Source organism: Notolabrus celidotus, chromosome 3 (assembly GCF_009762535.1).
Source record: "Notolabrus celidotus isolate fNotCel1 chromosome 3, fNotCel1.pri, whole genome shotgun sequence".
Lineage (NCBI taxonomy): Eukaryota > Metazoa > Chordata > Actinopteri > Labriformes > Labridae > Notolabrus > Notolabrus celidotus.
In genome coordinates, this window is record NC_048274.1 from 39,313,704 (window position 1) to 39,331,606 (window position 17,903).

Genomic DNA, 17,903 nt, shown 5'->3' on the forward strand with positions numbered 1-17,903 from the left:
TGATCTCTCTGTATAGATAGATCTTATGTAAAAGTTAATTCTTCTTTTCGACTCCTCTCTCTTAGAGTCAAGTCTGTGGTCTGTGCGGAAACTATGACGGCAACAGTAAGAACGACTTCACCACCCCCTCTGAGGAGACAGTGGCTGATGTTCTTGAGTTTGGTAACAGTTGGAAGGTTTCATCCAGCTGCCCAAATGCCCAGCTGATCCCCGATCCCTGTGCCTCTAATGGCTACCGGGCAGCCTGGTCCAAGAGACAATGTAGCATCATCATCAGTGCAACCTTCCAGAAATGCCATTCACAGGTAACTATGGTGATAACAAACACAAATCACTACTCTCCTCTTATGACCCAAAATCATGCAAGGTGGACCAGTGTGACCAAAAGAACTCAGCAGACTGATCCGACCAGCATAGATTTGGACAGATTATTCTTGAATTCAACTGAGCTATTTAACAGCCTCTGAACTTACAGCACCTTTACCTATTACTTGTATCAAGGGTGATTTCTACTTTAGCTACCAATGTACTACTTCCACTAGCACAGAACAACATGACTGTCACCCTGTATCTTTAATAAACTTTAATAAAGTCCACTTTTCTATTTTCAAGGTTGACCCTGGTCCTTACTTTGATTCTTGCGTAAGAGACACTTGTGCTTGTGACACTGGTGGGGACTGCGAGTGTCTCTGCACTGCTGTGGCAGCCTATGCCAAAGCTTGTAATGAAGCCGGGGCCTGCGTGAGATGGAGAACTCCAAAACTGTGCCGTGAGTTGGTTATTGTAATACTAGGATAATCTGAGGATAATCTAAAAACAAGAGAAGTTACTTATTTTATGTCTTGCAGCTATATTTTGTGACTACTACAATGCCCCTGATGGCTGTGAGTGGCATTACAAACCTTGTGGTGCTCCCTGCATGAAGTCTTGTAGGAATCCATCGGGAAACTGTTCCACACTCATCACCGCCATAGAGGGTACGTTTAGTAGATTTCTAGCTTGCTTTGTTCTTAACAAGACAAGAGAGGTGGTCCCTGCTCTTTCTAGTGCTCTTTTATTTTAAATAAACATGCATGAGATGATTTTTCATCATTCAGTCCAATGGCTTTAAGTTGTTTGATGTTAACTTGTTCTGTTGTTTAATTATGTAGTTTGCTCTGTAGCTTTTATGTATTGCAGCTCTAAATAAACATGTAAGTACGACTATGAATGCAAGTGTAATATTTCTGGTTCTTAAACTATCCACTATTGGTTTTGCAGGCTGCTATCCACAGTGTCCCCCTACCCATCCCTACTTTGATGAAGACTCCATGAAGTGCGTTTCATGGGAGCAATGTGGCTGCTTTGATGACATTGGCAATCATTACAGCGTTGGACAAAAGGTTCCGTCTGAAAACTGCAACTCTTGGTAAGTCTAATTTAATACATTTTCAAATGAAGGAAATATAACACAGTGTGCATTAGTGCATACTCCACATTTGTGGAGCAGGGTGAGTAGTGATCATTAAACAGCAAACTAATTTAATCAATTTACTAATTTATTTGAGGTACATTTTTCTTTTGTTTAGGGAAACAAGGGTGTGGCTGCTAATTGTAATTTTTATTTCAGGTTTAAATTTTACGAAACACTGTATTTTGCTGAAAGAGCTTGTTTTGTTAATCACGTATCTGTTACTTATTTTTGTATCTATTAATTTAATTTCATATTAAGGTTGTTAAGTGAAAAATTATACTTTGTTTAGCACGGATTGTGTAGGGCCACTGTAAATGTAATGTGCCTTAATAGCTGGTGGTGAGCCTCATCAAATTCTGCTTAAGGCTCCACTTTGGCCAGGGGCAACCCTAGAGATAACGTTCAAGTAGTTTAAAAAGTTTGGAGGTGCTACATGTCACCAGAGCAAGAAAGACACTTTTAAAAAAAGTACATGTAAAGTCCCAGGTGTCATTCCTTACTGATACTTTTGAAAATTTTCTCTCACCTTCACATTGGGGAAAAAATGCTTTGTCAATTAAATGTAAAAATAACCCCCAAACATCTTTAGTTACATCTTAAAATGTTATATTGTGGCCATGGCTTTAAATAATATGGTTTGAAGTAATTGCATGTTTCTAGAATAGATTTGTCAACTTAAGAAACAATAAGTGATGACTTAATTATATATTTTTTCTTTTTCAAAGTCAATGTACCGAATCTGGAATCAAGTGCAACTACAGTGTGAACTGTAAGTACTCATGAACACTGAAAGTATTTTAATACTGGATTTTATTATTTTCTTTATACATGTAAATAATTTAACATAAAGACATACACATACACATATTTGTATGAATGCATTAATTAGATTGTTTAATGAATTTACCAGATGTCAAATGTTTGATTTTTAATCCACAGATTGTACATGCTTTCTTTATGGAAAAATCCACAAATATGGGGACATTATTTATGAAACCCATGATGGGCTAGGAAACTGCATGATAGCTGTGTGTGGAACCAATGGAACAATAGAAAGAACCATCGAACAATGCAGAACCACAACTACTGTCCCCACAACTACACCCTTTACGTTCAGTACTGCTGGAACGACAACATTAGGTAAAAATGTCTATAAAACTGAACTTGTTATCATGCTTTATAGTCTAAGAAAAAGTACACAATGTTGTGAATAACACAATAATCTCATACATTGTTTCTTTAATATCAGCAAGAACAACTTCAAAGACCACAGAAGAGACCACTGTTCCCCTAACAAATGCTACAACTGCTGTTGTTGAAACTACAACCGCAAGACCAGAGGTCACTGGAACACGTCCAGAGGTTACAACAGCTGTCACATCCAAACCTTCTGTTGCAACAACAACTTCAAAACTTCCTGTTGTAACCACTACTTCAGCTTCTTCAACACTAACGTCGGGATCTACAGCTGAGACTTCAACATCTGTTGGCCCAATAACAAAGACCCTTCCCGGGACCACGATCATTACCACAACTGGATCAGCCACAACCATAGAAGCCAGAACTCCTTCTCTTCCAGCAATATCCTTCCAACCCATTACTTCTACAACGACTTCTGTTGCCAAAACAACTACTCAGGCACCAAGCACAGGAACTACTAAGGAAACCACAACAAAGCTGGAGAGACAACAACATCCAAAGCAACAACAGTAAGCATTGGCACAACCAAACCACCAACAGAAGAGACCACTGGACCCCAAACAACTGCTACAACTGCTGTAGTTGAAACTACAACCCCAGGACCAGAGGTCACTGGAACAAGTCCAGAGGTTAGTACAGTTGTAACATCCAAACCCTCTGTTGCAACAACAACTACTCAGGCACCAAGCACAGGAACTACTAAAGAAACCACAACAAAAGCTGGAGAGACAACAACATCCAAAGCAACAACAGTAAGCATTGGCACAACCAAACCACCAACTGAAGAGACCACTGGACCCCAAACATCTGCTACAACTGCTGTTGTTGAAACTACAACCCCAGGACCAGAGGTCACTGGAACAAGTCCAGAGGTTACAACAGCTGTCACATCCAAACCTTCTGTTGCAACAACAACTTCAAAACTTCCTGTTGTAACCACTACTTCAGCTTCTTCAACACTAACGTCGGGATCTACAGCTGAGACTTCAACATCTGTTGGCCCAATAACAAAGACCCTTCCCGGGACCACGATCATTACCACAACTGGATCAGCCACAACCATAGAAGCCAGAACTCCTTCTCTTCCAGCAATATCCTTCCAACCCATTACTTCTACAACGACTTCTGTTGCCAAAACAACTACTCAGGCACCAAGCACAGGAACTACTAAGGAAACCACAACAAAAGCTGGAGAGACAACAACATCCAAAGCAACAACAGTAAGCATTGGCACAACCAAACCACCAACAGAAGAGACCACTGGACCCCAAACAACTGCTACAACTGCTGTAGTTGAAACTACAACCCCAGGACCAGAGGTCACTGGAACAAGTCCAGAGGTTAGTACAGTTGTAACATCCAAACCCTCTGTTGCAACAACAACTACTCAGGCACCAAGCACAGGAACTACTAAAGAAACCACAACAAAAGCTGGAGAGACAACAACATCCAAAGCAACAACAGTAAGCATTGGCACAACCAAACCACCAACAGAAGAGACCACTGGACCCCAAACAACTGCTACAACTGCTGTAGTTGAAACTACAACCCCAGGACCAGAGGTCACTGGAACAAGTCCAGAGGTTAGTACAGTTGTAACATCCAAACCCTCTGTTGCAACGACAACTACTCAGGCACCAAGCACAGGAACTACTAAAGAAACCACAACAAAAGCTGGAGAGACAACAACATCCAAAGCAACAACAGTAAGCATTGGCACAACCAAACCACCAACTGAAGAGACCACTGGACCCCAAACATCTGCTACAACTGCTGTAGTTGAAACTACAACCCCAGGACCAGAGGTCACTGGAACAAGTCCAGAGGTTAGTACAGTTGTAACATCCAAACCTTCTGTTGCAACAACAACTACTCAGGCACCAAGCACAGGAACTACTAAAGAAACCACAACAAAAGCTGGAGAGACAACAACATCCAAAGCAACAACAGTAAGCATTGGCACAACCAAACCACCAACTGAAGAGACCACTGGACCCCAAACATCCGCTACAACTGCTGTAGTTGAAACTACAACCCCAGGACCAGAGGTCACTGGAACAAGTCCAGAGGTTACAACAGCTGTCACATCCAAACCTTCTGTTGCAACAACAACTTCAAAACTTCCTGTTGTAACCACTACTTCAGCTTCTTCAACACTAACGTCGGGATCTACAGCTGAGACTTCAACATCTATTGGCCCAATAACAAAGACCCTTCCCGGGACCACGATCATTACCACAACTGGATCAGCCACAACCATAGAAGCCAGAACTCCTTCTCTTCCAGCAATATCCTTCCAACCCATTACTTCTACAACTACTTATGTTGCCAAAACAACTACTCAGGCACCAAGCACAGGAACTACTAAGGAAACCACAACAAAAGCTGGAGAGACAACTACATCCAAAGCAACAACAGTAAGCATTGGCACAACAAAACTACCAACAGAAGAGACCACTGGACCCCAAACAACTGCTACAACTGCTGTAGTTGAAACTACAACCCCAGGGCCAGAGGTCACTGGAACAAGTCCAGAGGTTAGTACAGTTGTAACATCCAAACCCTCTGTTGCAACAACAACGACTCAGGCACCAAGCACAGGAACTACTAAAGAAACTACAACAAAAGCTGGGGAGACAACAAAATCCAAAGCAACAACAGTAAGCATTGTCACAACCAAACCACCAACTGAAGAGACCACTGGACCCCAAACAACTGCAACAACTGCTGTAGTTGAAACTACAACCCCAGGGCCAGAGGTCACTGGAACAACAAGTCCAGAGGTTAGTACAGTTGTAACATCCAAACCCTCTGTTGCAACAACAACTACTCAGGCACCAAGCACAGGAACTACTAAAGAAACCACAACAAAAGCTGGAGAGACAACAACATCCAAAGCAACAACAGTAAGCATTGGCACAACTAAACCACCAACTGAAGAGACAACTGGACCCCAAACAACTGCTACAACTGCTGTTGTTGAAACTACAACCCCAGGACCAGAGGTCACTGGAACAAGTCCAGAGGTTAGTACAGTTGTAACATCCAAACCCTCTGTTGCAACAACAACTACTCAGGCACCAAGCACAGGAACTACTAAAGAAACCACAACAAAAGCTGGAGAGACAACAACATCCAAAGCAACAACAGTAAGCATTGGCACAACAAAACCACCAACAGAAGAGACCACTGGACCCCAAACAACTGCTACAACTGCTGTTGTTGAAACTACAACCCCAGGACCAGAGGTCACAGGAACAAGTCCAGAGGTTAGTACAGTTGTAACATCAAAACCTTCTGTTGCAACAACAACTACTCAGGCACCAAGCACAGGAACTACTAAAGAAACTACAACAAAAGCTGGAGAGACAACAACATCCAAAGCAACAACAGTAAGCATTGGCACAACAAAACCACCAACAGAAGAGACCACTGGACCCCAAACAACTGCTACAACTGCTGTTGTTGAAACTACAACCCCAGGACCAGAGGTCACTGGAACAAGTCCAGAGGTTAGTACAGTTGTCACATCAAAACCCTCTGTTGCAACAACAACTACTCAGGCACCAAGCACAGGAACTACTAAAGAAACCACAACAAAAGCTGGAGAGACAACAACATCCAAAGCAACAACAGTCAGCATTGGCACAACCAAACCACCAACTGAAGAGACAACTGGACCCCAAACAACTGCTACAACTGCTGTAGTTGAAACTACAACCCCAGGACCAGAGGTCACTGGAACAACAAGTCCAGAGGTTAGTACAGTTGTAACATCCAAACCCTCTGTTGCAACAACAACTACTCAGGCACCAAGCACAGGAACTACTAAAGAAACCACAACAAAAGCTGGAGAGACCACTACATCCAAAGCAACAACAGTAAGCATTGGCACAACAAAACCACCAACAGAAGAGACCACTGGACCCCAAACAACTGCTACAACTGCTGTAGTTGAAACTACAACCCCAGGACCAGAGGTCACTGGAACAAGTCCAGAAGTTAGTACAGTTGTAACATCCAAACCCTCTGTTGCAACAACAACTACTCAGGCACCAAGCACAGGAACTACTAAAGAAACCACAACAAAAGCTGGAGAGACAACAACATCCAAAGCAACAACAGTAAGCATTGGCACAACAAAACCACCAACTGAAGAGACCACTGGACCCCAAACAACTGCTATAACTGCTGTAGTTGAAACTACAACCCCAGGACCAGAGGTCACTGGAACAAGTCCAGAGGTTAGTACAGTTGTAACATCCAAACCCTCTGTTGCAACAACAACTACTCAGGCACCAAGCACAGGAACTACTAAAGAAACCACAACAAAAGCTGGAGAGACAACAACATCCAAAGCAACAACAATCATCATTGGCACAACAAAACCACCAACTGAAGAGACCACTGGACCCCAAACAACTGCTACAACTGCTGTTGTTGAAACTACAACCCCAGGACCAGAGGTCACTGGAACAAGTCCAGAGGTTAGTACAGTTGTCACATCCAAACCCTCTGTTGCAACAACAACTACTCAGGCACCAAGCACAGGAACTACTAAAGAAACCACAACAAAAGCTGGAGAGACAACAACATCCAAAGCAACAACAGTAAGCATTGGCACAACCAAACCACCAACAGAACAGACCACTGGACCCCAAACAACTGCTACAACTGCTGTTGTTGAAACTACAACCCCAGGGCCAGAGGTCACTGGAACAAGTCCAGAGGTTAGTACAGTTGTCACATCCAAACCTTCTGTTGCAACAACAACTACTCAGGCACCAAGCACAGGAACTACTAAAGAAACCACAACAAAAGCTGGAGAGACAACAACATCCAAAGCAACAACAGTCAGCATTGGCACAACAAAACCACCAAAAGAACAGACCACTGGACCCCAAACAACTGCTACAACTGCTGTAGTTGAAACTACAACCCCAGGACCAGAGGTCACTGGAACAAGTCCAGAGGTTAGTACAGTTGTAACATCCAAACCCTCTGTTGCAACAACAACTACTCAGGCACCAAGCACAGGAACTACTAAAGAAACCACAACAAAAGCTGGAGAGACAACAACATCCAAAGCAACAACAGTAAGCATTGGCACAACCAAACCACCAACTGAAGAGACCACTGGACCCCAAACAACTGCTACAACTGCTGTTGTTGAAACTACAACCCCAGGACCAGAGGTCACTGGAACAAGTCCAGAGGTTAGTACAGTTGTAACATCCAAACCTTCTGTTGCAACAACAACTACTCAGGCACCAAGCACAGGAACTACTAAAGAAACCACAACTAAAGCTGGAGAGACAACAACATCCAAAGCAACAACAGTCAGCATTGGCACAACCAAACCACCAACTGAAGAGACAACTGGACCCCAAACAACTGCTACAACTGCTGTTGTTGAAACTACAACCCCAGGACCAGAGGTCACTGGAACAAGTCCAGAGGTTAGTACAATTGTCACATCCAAACCTTCTGTTGCAACAACAACTACTCAGGCACCAAGCACAGGAACTACTAAAGAAACCATAACAAAAGCTGGAGAGACAACAACATCCAAAGCAACAACAGTAAGCATTGGCACAACCAAACCACCAACAGAAGAGACCACTGGACCCCAAACAACTGCTACAACTGCTGTTGTTGAAACTACAACCCCAGGACCAGAGGTCACTGGAACAAGTCCAGAGGTTAGTACAGTTGTAACATCCAAACCTTCTGTTGCAACAACAACTACTCAGGCACCAAGCACAGGAACTACTAAAGAAACCACAACTAAAGCTGGAGAGACAACAACATCCAAAGCAACAACAGTCAGCATTGGCACAACAAAACCACCAACTGAAGAGACCACCGGACCCCAAACAACTGCTACAACTGCTGTTGTTGAAACTACAACCCCAGGACCAGAGGTCACTGGAACAAGTCCAGAGGTTAGTACAGTTGTAACATCCAAACCTTCTGTTGCAACAACAACTACTCAGGCACCAAGCACAGGAACTACTAAAGAAACCACAACAAAAGCTGGAGAGACAACAACATCCAAAGCAACAACAGTAAGCATTGGCACAACCAAACCACCAACTGAAGAGACCACTGGACCCCAAACAACTGCTACAACTGCTGTTGTTGAAACTACAACCCCAGGACCAGAGGTCACTGGAACAAGTCCAGAGGTTAGTACAGTTGTAACATCCAAACCCTCTGTTGCAACAACAACTACTCAGGCACCAAGCACAGGAACTACTAAAGAAACCACAACAAAAGCTGGAGAGACAACAACATCCAAAGCAACAACAGTAAGCATTGGCACAACAAAACCACCAACTGAAGAGACCACCAGACCCCAAACAACTGCTACAACTGCTGTTGTTGAAACTACAACCCCAGGACCAGAGGTCACTGGAACAAGTCCAGAGGTTAGTACAGTTGTAACATCCAAACCTTCTGTTGCAACAACAACTACTCAGGCACCAAGCACAGGAACTACTAAAGAAACCACAACAAAAGCTGGAGAGACAACAACATCCAAAGCAACAACAGTAAGCATTGGCACAACAAAACCACCAACAGAAGAGACCACTGGACCCCAAACAACTGCTACAACTGCTGTTGTTGAAACTACAACCCCAGGACCAGAGGTCACTGGAACAAGTCCAGAGGTTAGTACAGTTGTAACATCCAAACCCTCTGTTGCAACAACAACTACTCAGGCACCAAGCACAGGAACTACTAAAGAAACCACAACAAAAGCTGGAGAGACAACAACATCCAAAGCAACAACAGTAAGCATTGGCACAACAAAACCACCAACTGAAGAGACCACCAGACCCCAAACAACTGCTACAACTGCTGTTGTTGAAACTACAACCCCAGGACCAGAGGTCACTGGAACAAGTCCAGAGGTTAGTACAGTTGTAACATCCAAACCTTCTGTTGCAACAACAACTACTCAGGCACCAAGCACAGGAACTACTAAAGAAACCACAACAAAAGCTGGAGAGACAACAACATCCAAAGCAACAACAGTAAGCATTGGCACAACAAAACCACCAACAGAAGAGACCACTGGACCCCAAACAACTGCTACAACTGCTGTTGTTGAAACTACAACCCCAGGACCAGAGGTCACTGGAACAAGTCCAGAGGTTAGTACAGTTGTAACATCCAAACCCTCTGTTGCAACAACAACTACTCAGGCACCAAGCACAGGAACTACTAAAGAAACCACAACAAAAGCTGGAGAGACAACAACATCCAAAGCAACAACAGTAAGCATTGGCACAACCAAACCACCAACAGAAGAGACCACTGGACCCCAAACAACTGCTACAACTGCTGTTGTTGAAACTACAACCCCAGGACCAGAGGTCACTGGAACAAGTCCAGAGGTTAGTACAGTTGTAACATCCAAACCTTCTGTTGCAACAACAACTACTCAGGCACCAAGCACAGGAACTACTAAAGAAACAACAACAAAAGCTGGAGAGACAACAACATCCAAAGCAACAACAGTCAGCATTGGCACAACAAAACCACCAACTGAAGAGACAACTGGACCCCAAACAACTGCTACAACTGCTGTTGTTGAAACTACAACCACAGGACCAGAGGTCACTGGAACAAGTCCAGAGGTTAGTACAGTTGTAACATCCAAACCCTCTGTTGCAACAACAACTACTCAGGCACCAAGCACAGGAACTACTAAAGAAACCACAACAAAAGCTGGAGAGACAACAACATCCAAAGCAACAACAGTAAGCATTGGCACAACAAAACCACCAACTGAAGAGACCACCAGACCCCAAACAACTGCTACAACTGCTGTTGTTGAAACTACAACCCCAGGACCAGAGGTCACAGGAACAAGTCCAGAGGTTAGTACAGTTGTCACATCCAAACCCTCTGTTGCAACAACAACTACTCAGGCACCAAGCACAGGAACTACTAAAGAAACCACAACAAAAGCTGGAGAGACAACAACATCCAAAGCAACAACAGTAAGCATTGGCACAACAAAACCACCAACTGAAGAGACCACTGGACCCCAAACAACTGCTACAACTGCTGTTGTTGAAACTACAACCCCAGGACCAGAGGTCACTGGAACAAGTCCAGAGGTTAGTACAGTTGTAACATCCAAACCCTCTGTTGCAACAACAACTACTCAGGCACCAAGCACAGGAACTACTAAAGAAACCACAACAAAAGCTGGAGAGACAACAACATCCAAAGCAACAACAGTAAGCATTGGCACAACCAAACCACCAACAGAAGAGACCACTGGACCCCAAACAACTGCTACAACTGCTGTTGTTGAATCTACAACCCCAGGACCAGAGGTCACTGGAACAAGTCCAGAGGTTAGTACAGTTGTAACATCCAAACCTTCTGTTGCAACAACAACTACTCAGGCACCAAGCACAGGAACTACTAAAGAAACAACAACTAAAGCTGGAGAGACAACAACATCCAAAGCAACAACAGTAAGCATTGGCACAACTAAACCACCAACTGAAGAGACAACTGGACCCCAAACAACTGCTACAACTGCTGTTGTTGAAACTACAACCCCAGGACCAGAGGTCACAGGAACAAGTCCAGAGGTTAGTACAGTTGTAACATCCAAACCCTCTGTTGCAACAACAACTACTCAGGCACCAAGCACAGGAACTACTAAAGAAACCACAACAAAAGCTGGAGAGACAACAACATCCAAAGCAACAACAGTAAGCATTGGCACAACAAAACCACCAACTGAAGAGACCACTGGACCCCAAACAACTGCTACAACTGCTGTTGTTGAAACTACAACCCCAGGACCAGAGGTCACAGGAACAAGTCCAGAGGTTAGTACAGTTGTAACATCCAAACCCTCTGTTGCAACAACAACTACTCAGGCACCAAGCACAGGAACTACTAAAGAAACCACAACAAAAGCTGGAGAGACAACAACATCCAAAGCAACAACAGTAAGCATTGGCACAACCAAACCACCAACAGAAGAGACCACTGGACCCCAAACAACTGCTACAACTGCTGTTGTTGAAACTACAACCCCAGGACCAGAGGTCACTGGAACAAGTCCAGAGGTTAGTACAGTTGTAACATCCAAACCCTCTGTTGCAACAACAACTACTCAGGCACCAAGCACAGGAACTACTAAAGAAACAACAACAAAAGCTGGAGAGACAACAACATCCAAAGCAACAACAGTAAGCATTGGCACAACAAAACCACCAACAGAACAGACCACTGGACCCCAAACAACTGCTACAACTGGTGTTGTTGAAACTACAACCCCAGGGCCAGAGGTCACTGGAACAAGTCCAGAGGTTAGTACAGTTGTAACATCCAAACCTTCTGTTGCAACAACAACTACTCAGGCACCAAGCACAGGAACTACTAAAGAAACAACAACTAAAGCTGGAGAGACAACAACATCCAAAGCAACAACAGTCAGCATTGGCACAACTAAACCACCAACAGAAGAGACCACTGGACCCGAAACAACTGCTACAACTGCTGTTGTTGAAACTACAACCCCAGGACCAGAGGTCACTGGAACAAGTCCAGAGGTTAGTACAGTTGTAACATCCAAACCCTCTGTTGCAACAACAACTACTCAGGCACCAAGCACAGGAACTACTAAAGAAACCACAACAAAAGCTGGAGAGACAACAACATCCAAAGCAACAACAGTAAGCATTGGCACAACAAAACCACCAACTGAAGAGACCACTGGACCCCAAACAACTGCTACAACTGCTGTTGTTGAAACTACAACCCCAGGACCAGAGGTCACAGGAACAAGTCCAGAGGTTAGTACAGTTGTAACATCAAAACCCTCTGTTGCAACAACAACTACTCAGGCACCAAGCACAGGAACTACTAAAGAAACCACAACAAAAGCTGGAGAGACAACAACATCCAAAGCAACAACAGTAAGCATTGGCACAACCAAACCACCAACAGAAGAGACCACTGGACCCCAAACAACTGCTACAACTGCTGTTGTTGAAACTACAACCCCAGGACCAGAGGTCACTGGAACAAGTCCAGAGGTTAGTACAGTTGTAACATCCAAACCCTCTGTTGCAACAACAACTACTCAGGCACCAAGCACAGGAACTACTAAAGAAACCACAACAAAAGCTGGAGAGACAACAACATCCAAAGCAACAACAGTAAGCATTGGCACAACTAAACCACCAACAGAAGAGACCACTGGACCCGAAACAACTGCTACAACTGCTGTAGTTGAAACTACAACCCCAGGACCAGAGGTCACTGGAACAAGTCCAGAGGTTAGTACAGTTGTAACATCCAAACCCTCTGTTGCAACAACAACTACTCAGGCACCAAGCACAGGAACTACTAAAGAAACCACAACAAAAGCTGGAGAGACAACAACATCCAAAGCAACAACAGTAAGCATTGGCACAACAAAACCACCAACAGGGGAGACCACTGGACCCCAAACAACTGCTACAACTGGTGTTGTTGAAACTACAACCCCAGGACCAGAGGTCACAGGAACAAGTCCAGAGGTTAGTACAGTTGTAACATCCAAACCCTCTGTTGCAACAACAACTACTCAGGCACCAAGCACAGGAACTACTAAAGAAACCACAACAAAAGCTGGAGAGACAACAACATCCAAAGCAACAACAGTAAGCATTGGCACAACTAAACCACCAACAGAAGAGACCACTGGACCCGAAACAACTGCTACAACTGCTGTTGTTGAAACTACAACCCCAGGACCAGAGGTCACTGGAACAAGTCCAGAGGTTAGTACAGTTGTAACATCCAAACCCTCTGTTGCAACAACAACTACTCAGGCACCAAGCACAGGAACTACTAAAGAAACCACAACAAAAGCTGGAGAGACAACAACATCCAAAGCAACAACAGTAAGCATTGGCACAACAAAACCACCAACAGGGGAGACCACTGGACCCCAAACAACTGCTACAACTGGTGTTGTTGAAACTACAACCCCAGGACCAGAGGTCACAGGAACAAGTCCAGAGGTTAGTACAGTTGTAACATCCAAACCCTCTGTTGCAACAACAACTACTCAGGCACCAAGCACAGGAACTACTAAAGAAACCACAACAAAAGCTGGAGAGACAACAACATCCAAAGCAACAACAGTAAGCATTGGCACAACCAAACCACCAACAGAAGAGACCACTGGACCCCAAACAACTGCTACAACTGCTGTTGTTGAAACTACAACCCCAGGACCAGAGGTCACTGGAACAACAAGTCCAGAGGTTAGTACAGTTGTAACATCCAAACCCTCTGTTGCAACAACAACTACTCAGGCACCAAGCACAGGAACTACTAAAGAAACCACAACAAAAGCTGGAGAGACAACTACATCCAAAGCAACAACAGTAAGCATTGGCACAACCAAACCACCAACTGAAGAGACCACTGGACCCCAAACAACTGCTACAACTGCTGTTGTTGAAACTACAACCCCAGGACCAGAGGTCACTGGAACAACAAGTCCAGAGGTTAGTACAGTTGTAACATCCAAACCCTCTGTTGCAACAACAACTACTCAGGCACCAAGCACAGGAACTACTAAAGAAACCACAACAAAAGCTGGAGAGACAACAACATCCAAAGCAACAACAGTAAGCATTGGCACAACCAAACCACCAACAGAAGAGACCACTGGACCCCAAACAACTGCTACAACTGCTGTTGTTGAAACTACAACCCCAGGACCAGAGGTCACTGGAACAACAAGTCCAGAGGTTAGTACAGTTGTAACATCCAAACCCTCTGTTGCAACAACAACTACTCAGGCACCAAGCACAGGAACTACTAAAGAAACCACAACAAAAGCTGGAGAGACAACTACATCCAAAGCAACAACAGTAAGCATTGGCACAACCAAACCACCAACTGAAGAGACCACTGGACCCCAAACAACTGCTACAACTGCTGTTGTTGAAACTACAACCCCAGGACCAGAGGTCACTGGAACAACAAGTCCAGAGGTTAGTACAGTTGTAACATCCAAACCCTCTGTTGCAACAACAACTACGCAGGCACCAAGCACAGGAACTACTAAAGAAACCACAACAAAAGCTGGAGAGACAACAACATCCAAAGCAACAACAGTAAGCATTGGCACAACCAAAACACCAACTGAAATCACCACTGGTCCTGTTTCCACCTCTAACACTTTGCCTCCTTTGAGCACAACACCTGTTGTTGTTACTGGAACGCCACCAATTACAACTTTTACATCAAAACCTTCGTATCTGAACACAACTGTTATAACTACAACAGTTACTACTCGATCTACAACTAAAACTTCAACATCTGTTGGCACAATAACGACGACCCTTCCAGGGACCACGACCATCACCACAACTGGATCAGCCACAACCATAGAAGCCAGAACTCCTATTCTTCCAACAATATCCTTCAGTCCCAGTACTGCCACAACATTGTGTGTCTGCCGCCACAATGAGACACTATATTACCCTGGTGAGTTACCCTTCATTTACATATGAGTATATGACTATGACTACATATATCTATATTTGTAGTGTTTTTGTTACTTCTTATTTTGTAATCAATTAGCTTTTATAATTTTGCACTTACATTAAATTGCATTTCTCATTTCACAGGGGATTTGGTGTATAATGTCACTGATGGAGAAGGATATTGTGCAACTGCATACTGTAATGCATCTTGTAAGATTGAGACACATTTTGATCCATGCACAACACCAACAATATCCACCACTGCTTCTGGTTCCACCACTTCAGCATTCAGCACCACTTTAAATGCCACACTTTCAAGCTCAACAACCCTGCCTTCACCCAAAGACTGCATCTATATGAACCAAACAAGAAAGGTACAAAACAATCCAACAGTTTGGCCAGCTACCTGCCTGCGTGTCTTAATTTTAATTACATGCCAACAGACGTGTAGCCTTGATAAAAATGTGCTAAATTTTTTTCAAAGTTGTGCTACCAAAGGGACAATCATTTATTTTGAAAGAACTTCTAATAATGGGGTTATAAATAGTTGTCAGTAATTTATTTATCAAATACATAAAATACAGCTAAATTAAAAAATAATGTGATATATCAGTAAACAATATTTATTCAAAATTTTAAACAACATGCAAAATACCAGACCAGATAAGGCAGCATGGTCAGATTTAGTTTGAGATTAATTTAATTAATTTGGGAAAAAATCAATTTAATTATGCGAAGAGAAAGCTCTGTGTACTGTAAAATATTGTGAATTGCAATTCTTGAAGACATCCCAGTTTCCTTTAGTATGACACACTGCTTCTCAACCTCTTTTCAGAATGGAGAGTCCTGGATGGTTGAAAACTGCACTATAGCTATCTGTGAAGATAGTAAGGTAACAACGAAGCCTAAAACCTGTCCAAAAGTAGACCAACCTATATGTGCCAATGGACGCCAGGCTGTTAAGGTCTACGATGAATCTGATTGCTGTTACCACTATGAATGTGAATGTAAGTTGAAATGTAGCATCTGGAAATAGTTAATAATGAGGGAATAGTGAGTTTTGGTGCACAGGATGATATCATGTATCAGTGTTCTGAAACTGTTAATATTTCATCCCTCTTAAAAAGATTTACAGTCACCTTAAATGTGACAATGCAAAAGTATTCAGGAAGTAACAATGCTATTTAATGTCCGCATTAATAGTTTTATGACATTTCTCAGCACCTTGGTGTTAGTGCCACTTATTTTTAAATCAAATAGGCTTTCAATAGCTTTACTTTGGATTGATCAAGTAGTGCGGTTGCATTGAGATGTTGACAAAGCCTCTTAGTTTGTTAAGGTTTAACCTACCAGTTTAGAAAGCTATGTTGACGGATCTTGTTACAAGTCAAAATTTACTGTTACATTTTTTACCGCACGCTTGACAATCCCCTAAATGCATCAAAATCTCATCAGGTAGTAGCCACTGAGCAATCAACCAATAGCTCAATTTAGCCAAGTGAGGGATACAGAGGATGACACCTATTGCTAACTTTTGGGTTTTTACTAACTATATTGTTCTTCTTATCCTGTAGGTGTGTGTGGTGTTGTGAGTAAAGAGCACTACAACACGTTTGATGGAAAACCTTACTCATTCAAAGAGTACTGCGACTACGTCCTGGTCAAAGAGATCATAACTAAATACAACCTGACTATAATAGTGGATAATCAGAAGTGTGATCCTTCAGACAGCTCATTCTGTCCCCAGGCTGTCATTGTTTATTTTGAGTCCTACAAGATAGTTTTGACTACCTTGAAGGATGTAGGCCTTGTGGTAAGCAACCTTTAAAAATATCAAGACATTTGTTGTTTAATTGTTCTCACTGTATTTATTGTTTTGAGACTTAATAGTCAATTTGTCTCTTTAAGTGGTGTGATTAAATGCTGTCAGAGTTGGATATGTCACTCCTGTCTGTATTTTGTCCCCCTTGTTCTACAGGTATACGTGAATGAAAAACGCGTCTATCCCGCCTACAGCAATTCTGTTCTGTTCCTCACTGGCACAGATATGGAGATCACTCTGGAATTACCTTCAATCAAGACAAAAGTTATCTATAAACAATCCTCTTTCAGTATCAGGATTCCTGAATCACTCTTTGGTGGAAATACTGAGGGCCAGTGTGGTGAGTTACTAGAACATGCATACAGCTGTTTTTTTTCTGACCCTGTTCAGTAAGGACTATAGGCCATTCATCGGCTGAAAAAATTATTCTGAAATATTTTAATGCTGCTATTTGGACCTACTGACACGCCAGTGTCGTGGCCAACCTGTAATTGGGATAGGATACATGATTACTCTAAGTAGTGCAGCTGACACTTAATATAGAAAAGGGGCCCAAGTATCCTCCTAGTGTAACTTCTGATCCAAAGTGGTGTACTTTTTTCTGTCTACTTTCTTTAATGCATTAAATTGTTATAAACTGCATTCTTCAAACCAGTTGGTGCCATTAGCTTCATAGGATGAGCATGCTTGTAAAATGTGATGGTCACAATAATCAAGAAGAGGTGCCATATCAATTAAAGTTACTTTTTGTTACCCTTAAAAAAAAACTTTCCGGTTTTCCTCATTAGCAATAATGATGAGACAGAGAATAGCATGAGATTATTTTGTTCCAGTTCATAAAACTGTGCAGACATACACGTGCATGCAAAGATTTTTATATAAATCACAAACCAACATGGAT

At 42.9% G+C, this 17,903-nt stretch overlaps 1 protein-coding gene across 1 annotated transcript in view; it reads left to right on the forward strand.

Annotated features, from left to right (window-relative positions):
* LOC117810507 (mucin-5B-like) overlaps window positions 1–17,903 on the forward strand; it is a 41,356-nt gene that overhangs the window by 16,199 nt on the left and 7,254 nt on the right. The window contains exons 23-33 of the mRNA XM_034680372.1: window positions 66–305; window positions 613–769; window positions 849–977; window positions 1,261–1,408; window positions 2,179–2,222; window positions 2,393–2,569; window positions 7,355–8,116; window positions 15,325–15,554; window positions 16,016–16,187; window positions 16,755–16,993; window positions 17,159–17,342. Of these exons, the coding sequence (XP_034536263.1) occupies window positions 66–305; window positions 613–769; window positions 849–977; window positions 1,261–1,408; window positions 2,179–2,222; window positions 2,393–2,569; window positions 7,355–8,116; window positions 15,325–15,554; window positions 16,016–16,187; window positions 16,755–16,993; window positions 17,159–17,342 (2,482 nt within the window). The remainder of the gene's footprint in view (window positions 1–65; window positions 306–612; window positions 770–848; window positions 978–1,260; window positions 1,409–2,178; window positions 2,223–2,392; window positions 2,570–7,354; window positions 8,117–15,324; window positions 15,555–16,015; window positions 16,188–16,754; window positions 16,994–17,158; window positions 17,343–17,903) is intronic.